The sequence below is a fragment of the Gobius niger genome (assembly GCF_951799975.1).
Source record: "Gobius niger genome assembly, contig: SUPER_10_unloc_3, whole genome shotgun sequence".
Taxonomy (NCBI): domain Eukaryota; kingdom Metazoa; phylum Chordata; class Actinopteri; order Gobiiformes; family Gobiidae; genus Gobius; species Gobius niger.
In genome coordinates this window covers 112,002-127,664 of record NW_027639330.1, presented here as the reverse complement: position 1 = coordinate 127,664, position 15,663 = coordinate 112,002, and the positions used below count along the sequence as shown (strand labels likewise).

The window sequence follows — 15,663 nt, the reverse complement described above, 5'->3', positions numbered from 1 at the left end:
TTTTCCTTTTTTTTTCAATTTTTGGTCATATTTTTTTTTTTTAATTTTGGTTTTTTTTAATGCAATTTTTTTTCATTTTTTTTTTCATTTTTTGTCGAATTTTTGACATTTTTTCGTCACTTTTTTCTCACATTTCCATCATTGTTTTCGTCTCAGTTTTGTTGCTATTTTTCAGCTTTTTCCCAGAAGCTTTTGGATTTGGGTAAAGCCAAACTGGAGAAAATGTGCTCGGTTCAGGTGGGAGTTAAGGGGTTAAAAGAAAAGCCTCCAAAAACAAAAATGTGCTGGAAAAGCAACAAAAAAGTGACAAAAACACAACAAAATGTGACGAAAACGTGACGACAAAGTGATGAAAAAACAACATGAAAAACAAGAGACAAAAACACGGTAAAAAGGCACAAAAAAGTGATGAAAAAGCAACAAAAACATGACAAAAAAGCAGCGACAACGTGACAAAAAGTTTCCGTCACTTTTCTAGATTTTCACTTTCAAATGAGTCCTCACAGTGTCGCTCTCCAGTCAAGAAGCTTTTAGATTTGGGTAAAGCCGAACTGGAGAAAATGCTCTGGGTTAAGGCGGGGGGTCAGAGGTTAATGTGTATTTGTGGAAGTGTCACATTTACGCTGATTTGGGCCAGACTGACCAGATTCCAGACCGACCCGTGACCCGTGACCCGTGACCCGTGACCCGTGACCCGTGACCCGTGACCCGTGTGACCCGTGTGACCCGTGACCCGTGACCCGTGTGAGAGACTGATTCACCTTCGTTTGTGTCGCTGCAGTTTTGACTCTTCATCTAAACGAGTCCATTCAAACAGAAAGAGGGAAAATGATGAAGAGAAAACACGCGTGACTTCAAACAGAACACGTATGAGCAGATGTGGGTGTGAAGGCTGCCCCCTGCTGTCTGTGTCGGACAATTACAGCCTGAAAACTGATCCAGAACAATCCTCACACTTTGTCCTCAGAAAATAACACAAACCTCCAGGACGAGGAGGAGAGTTTCAAACTGAGGCGGCCATGACGGTAACTATGGCAACTGTCGGCCATTTTCTGTGTGGTCGTTTCCTCTAATATGTCGTCATTACCGGGAGAATCCATGTTTCACTGCAAAAAGTGGATTCTAAGCAAGTTAACAATGTCTTTAAGAAATAAGTTCTGATTTTTTCACATTACTTTTGTAATAATGTTAAACTGAACAAAGTTTTCTTGAGAAAAAAAAAATCTTATTTTAGGAAATAAAATCTGTCCATTTCTTGTTCAGATAAATTTGCTAAAAACATGATGATTTTTCTTGTAACAAGAAAGAAAAACCTTTTTGAATCTTCTTCAGTTTTAGACAAAGAATATTTGTTCTTATTTTAAGAAAAACTCAGATCAAAACTCTTAATGTAAGAACTGCTTCTCACAGATAAAACATTCCATTCTTTAAAGTGGGGGCTCGGTGGCACAGCGGTTAGAGCCTCAGCTTCACAGCTCGAAGGTCCCGGGTTCGATTCCCACCAGGACGGGGCCTTTCTGTGTGGAGCATGTTCTCCCCTTGTCTACCACTAAAAACATGTACAATAGGTGATTCTGACCATCAGCCTGGCTCCACATCATGGAGGCGGGTCTCCGGGAAATACTTTCCTTAAATATTAGTATTTATTAACAACATTTGACTTAAATCAAGCAACATTTAAGTAAAATACCCACATTTTTTCACTAAATAAGAATGTTTTCCTTAAATTATTCCATTTTCTGAGGACATTTTGCTTAATTCCAGCTTTATTTGCTTAAATTTAGTGTTTCTTTCTTGTTTTATGAGAAAAATATTCTCCAAATAAGAATTCTTAGCAAGTAAAAACTCTGACCTCATTGGCAGAAGTTTTTCCTTAAAACAAAACAAAAGGTCTTGTTTTAAGATGTTTTTCCTTGTTTTTAGTCGGGCACTTTTTGCCGTCTCAGAGTTCACAGTTTTCTGCGTCTGAGGTGACGTTGGCCGAGAGGAAGGACTTCCTGCCTTCACAATAAAAGCACAGCTTTGTGACTTTTCTTTTCTGCCACAGACTTGTTTTGGATCAGTGTTGATTCTGACACGTTTGAGTTTAGTTTGAGTGAAATATTTCTCCTGTGTTTGAGTCTCGTGTTTCTAACGTTTATTAGAATCATATTTATTCCTGTTTCTCCACATGAACAAAGCTCAGAGAATCTGAATCATCTGAGGCTTTTTCAAACTCACTTTGGATCATTTGACTTTCTTTGACTTTAGTCACATTTTAGTCTCAGGAACAACTTTAGTTTCAGTCACAAAAACATGACTTTGAGTAAAATGAAAGGAAATATTTGAGTGAAAAAACATCACATGAACATAACGTGTGTCGTCTGTACTGAGGCGTTTCTGTCATTTCTTTGACTCAACGCGGTCGTCACGGCAACAGTTTCCAACAAGGAAGTGAAACTGTAAAGGTTTAAAAAGGTGGAAATGAAAGACGTGGCTGATGGAAAGTTGTTTTTCATTGAAGTGGTTTCAGTAATTACAGAAGTCACAGAATGAGCAGAACAACAACGTTTCATCCACTCAGATCCAAATCACCCAGAATATACAAAGTAGGGGAGACTGGGGTCAGTTGCAACATGTGACAGTTGCAACAGGGGTAATTCCTCCAATCAGGAACGAGCTACAGATAAAAAATGTATACTGCACATGCTCAGTGAGGCCCCTCCTCCTTTTCCCACAGTTTCAGCCACATGCGTGCTTTGCTTCACATGGAAACCAAATTCAAGGTAAAAAAAGTATTTTTTTAAATGTCAATGTGTTTTGTTATTGAATGAAAACTGTTTGAGAGATGCTACATTTAGTAATATCATTCAAAAACTGGAGTTTCTCAGCACCCAATTCATGTAGTTTGTTTTAGTCAATCTCAATGTGCAAAGCTAGCATAACAAGATTTAGCTAGGCAAGCAGTATAGGGACAGTTGCAACGGGTTGTTACAACTGTCCCTTGCACCAATGCCATTTTAATTTTTTTTGTAAATTTACTCCGTGTTGTAATGGATCTACAGTTGAACTATTCTGTTTACAGTATGCCAAGAGTAAGGATCAGGAAAACTGATAGGGGTGTCCCTGCAGCCATTTTAAAAAGAGCTGCAACCATCATAAGGGAAGAAAAGAGGACAGTGAGATCTGTGGCAAAGGAGTATGCCATTTGCCACACAACCTTACACCGGTATTTAAAAAAGCTTGAGAGAGTTGAGCCAGGGCAGGAGGTAAAGACAGGGTATTGGACTCCCAAAAGAGTCTTCTCTGAAGATCAAGAAAGGAGTCTTGCAGAATACCTTAAAAAGCAGCAGATCTATATTACGGTCTTAACACAAAAGAGGTAAGTGTGCTAGGTCTCAGAGTATTGCAATTCAATTCCATTCTAGAACTACATCAATATACTTGTTTGCCATAATGTGTCCTCTTTAAGTTTTTTTAATTGAATTCATCGCCCACTCTTTTTTCAGGTCCGTCAATTTGCCTTTCAGTTGGCTGTGCAATACAAGTGCACGTTTCCTCCATCATGGTCTGAAACGTCAATGGCCAGCTATGACTGGTTCAATGGCTTCATGAAAAGGAATGCCACGCTGTCCATCAGGCGGCCACAGGCCACAAGCCTTTCACGTTCCACGAGCTTTAACAGACACTACGTGGCACCATTTTTTAAAAACTTAGACAGTGTCATAACAAAGCACCATTTTGAAGGAAAAGACATCTGGAACGTTGACGAAACAGGGATTACCACGGTCCAAAAGCCATCGAATGTGGTCGCCAGGTGTGGCGATCGTCAGATCGGGGCAACAACATCTGCTGAGAGGGGGACTCTGGTGACCATGGCACTGGCCGTCAATGCGTTAGGGAATGCAATACCGCCCCACTTTGTTTTTCCTAGGGTTCATTTCCATGATCACTTTGTCCGGGACGCCCCATCTGGCTGCATCGGAACAGCCAATAAGTCTGGGTGGATGATGGAGGAGGACTTTTTGGCATTCCTAAAACACTTCCAGCATCATACAAAGGCGTCGGTGGATAGTAAGGTGCTCCTTATACTTGACAACCATTCCTCACATCTATCTCTACGAGGAATACATTTTTGCAGAGAGAATGGCATTGTGCTTCTCTCCTTCCCTCCCCACTGTAGCCATAAACTGCAACCCTTAGATCGCAGACTACTATAAGAGATCTGAAAGACTTGGACCTGTATAAATGAACAATTCTTACATGTGGAAAATGACCCTAGACTTTATGTGGATGAAAAATGAAGATTTTGTTTGGATGTTTCGGATAATATCAAGGACCTTAACGTTTGAACTGTGCGAGGCCAAGAAAACGCATTCGAGTTGGATTATATGGACGACAGTGGAGATACCCATCGGATTTCTTAATCGTTCTGGGAAATTTCGTTTGGATTTAGTTTCTGGATACGACCGACAGATGAAAATGAACACTGTAACTTTAAACAGAGAGTGCAACGGGAGAAAAACGCCTGTGACGCACAGATTACGCACCGCGGAGAAGAGAACAGGTGAACACACCAACAGTATAAACTACATTAAAACACCTTTGACCAAACAACATATAAAATGAGTCGCATGGAAAATGACTTGGACCCTGAAATACAATTTTATAATGATCTAGATACGAGCTGTGATTATTATACAGAGGAACAGTTCCAAGGAGTGGACAAGGATGGACATCTTTCCATTATTCATTTTAATAGGAGTATTTGGAAAAATATAGATAAAATAAAAGAATTACTGCAATTATTTTCCAAATTTAGCATCATAGCAGCATCAGAAACATGGCTGGACGATGATAAGGTGCAAATAGATGGCTATGAATTATTTACAACAAATAGGAAGGGCAAGAGGGGGGGTGGAGTTGCCTTATATGTTGACTCAGCTTTACAATGTCGATGTGTTGAAAACAAATCAATAGCATTGGACACATTTGAATGTATAACGGTGGAAATTGTGAAAAAAAAATCTAAAAATGTACAAGTCTTGTGTGTATATAGAACTCCAGGATCCTCTATTGACATCTTCAATGAAAAAATTAATGAACTGGTCAATTCAACTACAGCAAAAGATCAAATAGTGTGTGGGGACTTTAATATAAATTTACTCAATGCCTCAATCCACAGCAAAACCACAGATTTCATTGACATGATGTATAGTAACATGCTGTTTCCAATTATCAGTAAACCTAGCAGGATTACCATAGACACCACTACTTTGATAGATAATATTTTCTCAAATAAAATTGAGGGTAAAATAGTTGGAGGTCTACTGATAAGCGACATAAGTGATCATCTTCCTGTTTTTGCTGTCTTCCATAACCAATTGAATTCAAGAAATGAAACTGAGCCAAAATATGAATATAAACGAAATATGACACCACAATCATTGCAAAATGTTAAACGGGACCTCAGCAAAGAAGACTGGAACCTCGTTTACTCTATGTCTGATCCCAATCAGGCATATGAAATGTTTCTGCGCAGATACATTGATTTATTTAACCAAAATTGTCCCATGCAAAGAGCAAAATTAAGTAATAAACATAAGAAGAATCCATGGATAACGAAAGGATTAGAAAATGCCTGTAAGACAAAAAAAAAAACTGTATAAAAAGTTTATAAATGTCAGAACAGAAGAAGCAGAGAACAAATATAAAAAGTATAAAAATAAATGAGTAAGTATTATGAGGAACAGAAAAAAAGAGTACTTTCATCAATTATTAGAACGACAAAAGCAAAACATAAAAGGGACATGGACGGTGATTAATACAATCATAAAAGAAGGGCATAAAAAATCTGAAATTTCAAAATATTTTGTAAATGAGAACAGCAAACTTGAAACCATCCACGAAATTGTTAATGGGTTTAATAAATACTTTGTGAATGTGGGTTATAACCTGGCAAAAGCCATTGACCAACACGGGGACAATATAAATCCAGGTAGTGCTGTTTACAGAAATATGAACTCGTTTTATCTGAATCCTACAGACGAAGAAGAAATTGTAAAACTGGTTTGTAAATTTACATCGAAAACATCCAAAGATGTAAATGAAATAGACATGAAATTAATTAAAAATACAATTGCATCTATAGCGCAGCCTTTAGCATTTATATGTAATCAGTCATTTAAAACTGGGATATTTCCAGATGGCATGAAAATTGCAAAAGTTATTCCAATATTCAAAAACAGTGACAAGCACTCATTTGCAAACTATAGACCTATTTCAATACTTCCCCAATTTTCCAAAATAAGTGAAAAAGTGTTTGTTCTGAGACTAGATAAATATATAGAAAAAAATAAACTTCTGAGTGACATCAATATGGATTCAGAAAAAATCGTTCCACCTCAATGGCTGTAATGGACTTAATAGAAAATATCCGCTGCAATTGATGCAAAACAACACACTGTAGGTATTTGCATTGATCTGAAGACGGCTTTCGATACTTTAGATCATGATGTCCTTTTACAAAAATGAGAGAAATATGGATTTCAAGGACCAGCTCATACATGGCTGCACAGTTATTTAGAAAATCGGTATCAATATGTTCAAATAAATGATATACAATCTAAAATGTTGAAAGTAAGCTGTGGAATTCCACAGGGATCCATCCTTGGACCTAAATTATTTATTCTCTATATAAATGATCTATGTAATGTCTCTAAAAGGCTAAGATCTGTTTTGTTTGCTGATGACACCACCTTGTACAGTTCTGGTGACGATCTAAACCAGCTCCTAGAAATGGTGGAGAGAGAGTTACACAACCTCAAAGTCTGGTTTGATATTAATCAATTGTCTCTAAATATAAAGAAAACAAAACTTATGATTTTCTCGAACCGAAAAATTGACAGCCAAGTAAACCTAATGCTCAACAATCTGCCTTTAGAACGAGTTTATGAAAACACATTTCTTGGAGTTATAATAGATCATGATCTAAATTGGAAGTCACAGATTAATAATATCAGAATGAAGTTATCAAAAGCAATAGCGATATTATATAAATCCAGATATATTTTAAACAAAGAGCTTAATTCTTATAAATAACTCATTAATCATGCCATATATCACTTATTGTTTAGAAAAATTTGGGGAAATACCTATAAATCAAACACAAAATTTTTTTTCACCCTACAAAAAAAGGCAATAAGACTCATCACATTCTCAACCTACAACCAACCAACCCATTCCCTGTTCATAAACCTGCAAACATTGAAATTCTATGATTTAGTAGATTTGTATACAATAAAATGATGTTCAAAGTAAAAAATAAACTTGTGTCACAAACACTACAAAACATGTTCACCGTCAGACAGAGCCGGTATGAGCTCAGAGGAGATGTTTGTAAAGAAAACATTTCAAACAAACACCATGAGAGTTTGTGTTTCCATTAAAGGGGTCGATCTCTGGAACGACCGTACAGAGGATCTCAAATCATGTCCCGCTCTCTTCCACCTAAAGAGAATGTATAAAAGTATTATACTTGAAAAATACCTTAATTCTGTTTACTAGTCTGTTTAAGACTGTCAACTTACTTTAAAATGTGTATATATGTATGTATGTGTGTATGTGTATATATATATACATATATATATATGTATATATATATAATAACTTTCCAACATAACATCAGACATTCAAAAGGATTTTAACAAAAACACGTGCTGTAAGTTTAATAAAAACAAAACAAGGGTAGGCAAAATAAGCATTAGCTTCAGCCTATACCTTTTCGGTCATTTTTGTATGTTATGTTATGAAGAAGTATACTTAACTGAATGTAAATCTTTTGTCATAATTTTGACCGAATAAACTGAAACTGATCTGATCTGCAGTGTGTTTGGGCCACTGAAACGGGCCGTGAATTCCTCCTGCGACTCGTGGATGAAGAGCCACCCAGGGCTGACAATGTCTACATATGACATTCCTGGAATTGTCAAAGTGGCACTTCCTGTGGCAGCAACCTGTTCAAATATTCAGGCAGGATTCAGGTGCACAGGAATTTGGCCATTTAATGACACTATCTTTAATGATAGTGACTTTGCACCATCTTTGGTCACTGACCGACCTGCTCCTGATGTTTCAGTGCCACCTGCACTTCCTGAAGCTCCTGAAAACCCACGGGTGTTGCCAGCTGCTGATATGCCATCACACTCCACAATCCAAACCCGTGGTTTTTGAACCAGAGTCAGTCCGCCCTCACCCTAAAGCCGGTCCAAGAAGGCAAGGACATAAGAACAAGAGGAGGCGAAAGACTGCAATTTGGACTGACACACCAGAAAAAAATTCTCTTGAATCAGAAATGAAGCCAAAGAAAGTAAGGAGGAAATTGGACACAAATAAGCAACATGAAACCCCCAAAGGAGGTAAAAAAAACAGGAAAACTAAACATTTGGAACATGGGAATGAAGATGAAGAAGAGGAGGAGGAATACTTCTGCCTTGTGTGTCCCGAGTCATATTCCAAACCTAAAGAGGTCTGGGTCCAGTGTTTTGAGTGTAAGGGATGGGCCCATCTGGCTTGCACTAAGGGAGAGGGCATGTACCAGTGCCACAATTGTGAGTCGGATGTGGATTAAGAAATAATCCTACACTTTCCCTACTTTAATATCTCTACTCAACCATCGTTATACGTTCCACTGCAGTTTGTTACAAGGAGCCAACTCACAATTTTTTACCTCTTGTTTGTTCTCAAAAAAACATTGTTGTTCTACCTTTAGGCAAATAAAAATGACAGCCAATTACAAGTTTTCATTTCAATAATAAAAATAAAAAGTCATTAATGTTTCTCTCGTCTGTTTACGGTGTTTTACTAAGCATATCATGACAAATAAATGTGTTGCAACTGTCCCATATGGTTGTCTGTCCCCAGACATGGGGGCAGTTGTAACATGTGCCAATGTGTGTTCAAATAGATTTTTTTAAAATTTCACCATCTCCACACATGTTTCAACAATGCACGTGTGTAGGTGACAGATGTGGGTTTGTAGTGTTAAAATTTTATTGTTGTACCACACACAGTCCCTGAAGAACTGAAGGAAATGCAAAAAGTGTTGCAACTGACCCCGGTCTCCCCTACTTTTACATCATCTGGAGGCAATCTGAGCACTGACAGATCACCACCTCGTGATGTCATCAGGTGAAGGAACTACGAGGGTTAAGGAGAGAAACACAGAGCTGTAGGTTCTACTGTCACAGTGATGTTCCTCGGTAAGATCTTCAGAGGAACATGCTTAATATATGTGTATAAATATGGAGTCAGTCCCTCAGAGATGAACTCTGTGACTGTGTGGAGGTCTGTGTTTGTGTCGGGGTCAGTGAAGGTCAGGGTTTTTGTGCCAAAGTCCAGCTTCACTCGGACTCTCTGCAGATTCTTCTTCACTGAGAGACGTTTATCTGGGACTGAGGGAGAACAGGCTGAGTAATTACCATTATCAAAATATATTGACCACTCTCTCTCCTCAGTGACGTCTCTTCCTTGAACAAACTCTATCACACCCACAAACCAGTACTGATTCTCCCCGACCTCCACGTCCCAGCTGTGAGTCCCTGAGACAAACTTCTCAGATCCAAGTACCTCATATCTCCTTCTCTCTGGATTCTGTGGGACCTCCTGAGCTTCTCCTCGTCTCACTGAGCTCAGATCTTCAGACAGGATCATCTCAGGACCTGCAGTGTTTGGATCCAGAATCACAGGGTAGAACTGCACCAGGCTCTTCATGTTCCTCCAGATGTTGAAGCCCAGGTTGCCCAGATGTTTGGCCTGGTCTATCAGAGCTCCTGGTCCCATGTCCTCCACCAGGGGGCGCTGCTGCAGCCTCTTTGCTGCAGTCTTGTACTGGAGCAGGAAGGAGGCGTCTGCTGCTCTCAGCAGCTCCTCTGTCTCTGAGACGCTCTGGGACACAGCCTCCATGTCTCTGCTCACGGCCGCCATCATGTCCTTCATCCTCTGAGTCTTCTGCTCCTCTTCCTCCCTCAGAGCCTTCATCCTGGACTCTTCCTCCTCCCTCAGGAACTGGTGCAGCTTCTCAAACTGAGCTCTGATCTGTGTCTGAGCGCGTCGGGCCTGGGCCGTGATATGAGCCTCTGAAGACTCCAACTGTGCTCTGCTCCGAGCCAGGACCTGAGGAGAAACATCAGAGAGAGTTAGAAAGAACCAGGACCTGAGGAGAAACATCAGAGAGAGTTAGAAAGAACCAGGACCTGAGGAGAAACATCAGAGAGAGTTAGAAAGAACCAGGACCTGAGGAGAAACATCAGAGAGAGTTAGAAAGAACCAGGACCTGAGGAGAAACATCAGAGAGAGTTAGAAAGAACCAGGACCTGAGGAGAAACATCAGAGAGAGTTAGAAAGAACCAGGACCTGAGGAGAAACATCAGAGAGAGTTAGAAAGAACCAGGACCTGAGGAGAAACATCAGAGAGAGTTAGAAAGAACCAGGACCTGAGGAGAAACATCAGAGAGAGTTAGAAAGAACCAGGACCTGAGGAGAAACATCAGAGAGAGTTAGAAAGAACCAGGACCTGAGGAGAAACATCAGAGAGAGTTAGAGTTAGTTACCTTCAGGTTCTCCTGTACAGGTGTGAGGTCTCTTACCTTCAGGTTCTCCTGTACAGGTGTGAGGTCTCTTACCTTCAGGTTCTCCTGTACAGGTGTGAGGTCTCTTACCTTCAGGTTCTCCTGTACAGGTGTGAGGTCTCTTACCTTCAGGTTCTCCTGTACAGGTGTGAGGTCTCTCCTCAGCTTCTCTCTCAGCTCCTGAGCCGCCTCCTCGATGGGTCTGAAGCTGTGGTCTTTGTGAGTCCTGGAGTCTCTACAGACCAGGCAGACCAGGTCCTGATGGTCCTCACAGAAGAGCCGCAGCTTCTCAGAGTGAAGACTGCACTCAGGCTGTGCTGGAGATGGAGATGTTTGTCTTCTCTCCTCTGTGAACGTCTCCACCAGGTTCTTCAGGGTGAGGCTCAGTGATGGATCCATGGAGATCTGGCTCTTACAGACTGGACAGGTCTTCAGGGGTTTGTCCTTCCACCAGTTCTCCAAACAGACCTTACAGAAGCTGTGGCTGCAGCTCAGAACCACAGGATCTCTGAAGAGCTCACAGCAGATGGGACAGCTCAGGTCCTGCTCCAGTCTGGACGCCATGATGATCCACCTGAAGCCACAGACAGAGGAGCACATTTATGGAACCGAAAATCTAAGAAACTCAAACCACAAAAACAAACAAACACAGAGTTTAGACTCAGAGGGAAATAAATCCTAAATCTGATGGTTTTGTTTTGAATTTTCCTAAATCTGTGAATAAATAATGAAATAAAAATGTGTAAAGTTGTAGAGCCTGAGAGAGCGGGACGTGAACAGAGAAGAGTCAATCCTAAAGTGACGTAAACAAACCGGAAACAGACGAGAATCCACGAGCACAGGTTCCACATCTGCACCAGAGGTTTTATGGAGTCAGTCATGGTGGTTCTGAGCTTTACTCCAGTTTTATTTGTGAAAGATAAACACATTTGTATAAAGGCTCCAAAGTCCAGAGGAACATGAGGAACATGAGGAACAGGAGGAACAGGAGGAACAGGAGCCTCGAAACAACACGATCTCACTTCCTGTTCTCACTGAGCGGCTGAAGTTCCAGACTCACCTCAGTCCAGTCGCAGCAGACTTCACTCTACAGTCTTCTCTCTACAGACTTCACTCTACAGTCTTCACTCTACAGTCTTCACTCTACAGTCTTCACTCTACAGTCTTCACTCTACAGTCTTCACTCTACAGACTTCACTCTACAGACTTCACTCTACAGTCTTCACTCTTCAGTCTTCACTCTACAGTCTTCACTCTACAGTCTTCTCTCTACAGTCTTCACTCTTCAGAGCGAGTGCAGAGTCTTCAGTCTCCAGTCTTGAGTCCTCGTCCTCACAGTCGTCTCTGTTTCCTGGTCTGGGAGGGGGCGTGTCCAGTGACTCAAACACAAACATCTGACACAGCTGAGGTTCTTAAAGACACAGATCTCGACTGCGCTGGTTTAAACAAACATGTGAACTTTAACCTCTTAACCAACCCAGAGCATTTTCTCACTCACTTTTTTTGTCACATTTTTGTCACATTTTTGTGTCAATTGTTAGTCTTTTGTTTTTGCTTTTTTGGTCATTTTTTGTCCCATTTGTATCAAATTTTGGTCATTTTTTGGTCCAACTTTTGTAATTTTTTTGTCACATTTTTATACATTTTTTGTCATTTTTTTAATGAATTTTTAATAAATTTTTTGTCATATTTTTTATCAGTTTTTTGTCCGATTTTAGTCATTTTTTGTCATTTTTTTAATTAATTTTTTGTCACATTTTTGTCACATTTCCATCATTGTTTTCGTCTCAGTTTTGTTGCTATTTTCACACCTTTTTTGTAATTTTTTTGTCACATTTGTTTGTATTTTTTTTTGTCAAATTGTATTTTTTTTTGCTTTTTTTATTTTATTTTTTGTCACATTTTTGTCATTTTTTGGTCACATTTTTGTCAATGTTTTGTCATTTTTTTGTCATTTTTTTGTCATTTTTTTAAAATCATTTTTTTGTCCATTTTTTGTATTTTTTTTGTCAATTTGTAGTCTTTTTTGCTTTTTTTGGGTCATTTTTTGTCACATTTTTGTCCAATTTTTGTCAAAGTTTTCTCGCTTTTTCGTCACATTTCCATCATTGTTTTCGTCTCAGTTTTGTCTCTATTTTCTTACCTTTTTTCCAGAAGCTTTTGGATTGGGGTAAAGCCAAACTGGAGAAAATGCTCTCGGTTCAGGTGGGGGTTAAGGGGTTTAACAGATCATGACCCGACTCGAGGGAAGAAAAGTTTATTTCTAAAACTCTCACAGATAAAATCACAAAGTGCAACAATATAACAAGGTACAAACATCCCTCTCCCCGACCACTAAAACATGTACAATAGGCCCGTCTGAACCAGGACTGTTTCATCAGGAACGACGTCAAAGAGAAACAGACAGAAACACAGAGCTGTAGGTTCTACTCTGTCACAGTGATGTTCCTCGGTAAGATCTTCAGAGGAACATCTTCAGATGATTTTTGTCATTTTTCATCAAATTTTTATCAAATTTTTGTCATTTTTTTTTTCATTTTTTGGTCATTTTTTTGTCATTTTTTTGTCACATTTTTGTATTTTTTTTGGTCATTTTTTCGTCATTTTTTGTCATTTTTTTGTCATTTTTTCGTCATTTTTTGTCATTTTTTCGTCATTTTTTCGTCACATTTTTGTCATTTTTTCGTCATTTTTTTGTCACATTTTTGTCACATTTTTGTCATTTTTTTGTCATTTTTTTGTCACATTTTTGTATTTTTTTTGGTGATTTTTTTGTCATTTTTTGTCACATTTTTGTCATTTTTTTGTCATTTTTTGTCACATTTTTGTCATTTTTTTGTCACATTTTTGTCATTTTTTTGTCATTTTTTGTCACATTTTTGTCATTTTTTTGTCATTTTTTGTCATTTTTTCGTCACTTTTTTGTCATTTTTTCGTCATTTTTTTGTCACATTTTTTGTCATTTTTTTGTCATTTTTTTGTCATTTTTTTGTCACATTTTTGTCGTTTTTTAGTCATTTTTTTGTCATTTTTTTGTCACATTTTTGTCGTTTTTTTGTCATTTTTTTGTCATTTTTTGTCACTGTAGGTTCTAAAATTATATGAAGCCAGCTTGACTCGCTGCGCCCTTAGCATGTCGTAAAGTAATCCAAACACCGTCAATAATAAAATCCATGGAGTCAAGAAGTGCAGTTAAAAACTCTTTAGTGAGAAAAAACATACATTACATGACAGACTGACAGGGGATTACAAAAAAGGGGTAGCAGTGGTCTAAAAACTGTTTGGCTCCATTCTGTGCCATCCCCACCAATGCGACACTGTGCGGCGTCATGATATAGCGACACCTATAGCCTGACCAAACAAAATATGACAAAAAACCAATTACCAAATACCAAAATAAAGAAAAGTAAATAAACCAAAAGTTAACCATGAAGTTACCAAACAAAAATAATTATGTCTTAAACTGATTGAAACTATTTACAGAACAAAACATAATTTAGGCTCCTACATTACCGGCCCCTAATTGTTAGCAAGTTTACGTAACAATTACCAACAGATTAATTCATTAAAGGGAGCCTCAAACATAGATGGTTCAAGGAGTCTAATCAGGTTATGGAACTATGTCTCTTCAGCTTCTTGTAGTAGACACAGCTTTGTCACTGGCCGCAACAGCTCAGAGGTTTTGGTCCTGACTTTGACTTGACGGACGAGACCTTTTCTGTCGGGAAAAGTCTCTACCACTCTTCCAAGTGGCCATGAGTTTCTGGGTGAGCTCTCATCCACGATCATCACTATATCTCCCACGTGAAGATTTCTTCCAGTTGTGGACCACCTCTGGCGTTCCTGTAGCTGTGTGAGGTATTCTTTACACCAGCGCTTCCAGAAGATATCTGCCAGGTACTGGACTTGTTTCCATCTTCTCCTGGCATATTGATCCTCCTTATTGAAAACACCAGGGGGCAACAATGGTTTAGTTTTGAGCAAAAGCAAGTGATTAGGCGTTAGGGCCTCCAAATCATGCAAATCTGAAGACGCTCTTGTAATAGGTCTGCTGTTAATGACCGCTTCTGCTTCACATAACAGCGTATGTAGGCCTTCTTCTTCCAAAACTTGCTCTTTCAATGTCACATTCAGTATCTTTCTTACAGAGCGTATCAATCGTTCCCAGCAGCCACCATGGTGCGAGCCTGCTGGTGGGTTGAAATGCCATGCAACTCCCTTTTGTTGCAGATTTTTTGCAATTTGGCTGCTGTTCCATTGCTGAATAGCTTGCTTCAACTCCGCATCCGCTGCTTTCAGGTTGGTGCCATTGTCAGAGTACATCTCCTTCACTTGTCCTCGTCTTGCAGCAAACCTCCTTATTGCATTAAGACATGCATCCGTGTCCAACGAAGATGCAACTTCCAGGTGGACAGCTCTCACAGCAAGACATGTGAAGATGACTCCATATCTTTTTACTTGAGCTCTTCCTCTTCGCACCAGGAAAGGACCAAAGTAATCCATCCCAACTCTGGTAAAAGGCGGATCGTCAGGTAGCAGCCTACATTCAGGTAAGTCAGCCATTAATTGTTTCCCAGTAGAGCCATGGAGCCTTCTGCAGACAATGCATTTTGAGAGCAACTTCCGGATAGCTCCACCGGCCCCAGAAATCCAAAACTTTTCTCTTAATTTAGCCAACATGTGATTTCTGCCTGCATGAGCTGTAACTTCATGAACGTTTCTCAGCACAAGAGAGGCAACATGTGACTGCTTCGGTAGAATAACTGGCTGTTTGAATTCAGCTGGCATGGCTGATCGACTCAATCTTCCACCCACTCTCATCACTCCGTCTTGAAACACCGGACTTAATTTGTGTAGTGGGCTACTTCTCTTGACTCTGTTGTGTTCCTTTAATGTCATTATGTCCTCTTGAAAGTACTGCATTTGGAAATATTTCACAATTTCTGTTTCAGCTTCATCCAAATCAGCATAAGTCAAATCAACTCCTTTGAATTTTGATTTCACATCCATCATTTTGTGATCATTATTTGAAGTCAACATTTCCTTTCTTTTCATC

General features: G+C 39.3%; 1 protein-coding gene across 1 annotated transcript; it reads right to left on the bottom strand.

Annotated features, from left to right (window-relative positions):
* Positions 1-9,186: 9,186 nt before the first annotated feature.
* On the bottom strand, positions 9,187-11,677 carry LOC306969800 (nuclear factor 7, ovary-like; the record flags this gene model as incomplete). The annotated part of the gene is made up of 3 exons (XM_079583029.1): positions 11,668-11,677; positions 10,734-11,181; positions 9,187-10,152 (listed from the first exon to the last, which is right to left on the bottom strand). Exons 2-3 carry the CDS (start codon positions 11,169-11,171, stop codon positions 9,187-9,189), a joined length of 1,404 nt encoding a protein of 467 aa, XP_079439155.1. The 5' UTR covers positions 11,172-11,181; positions 11,668-11,677.
* Positions 11,678-15,663: the final 3,986 nt, after the last annotated feature.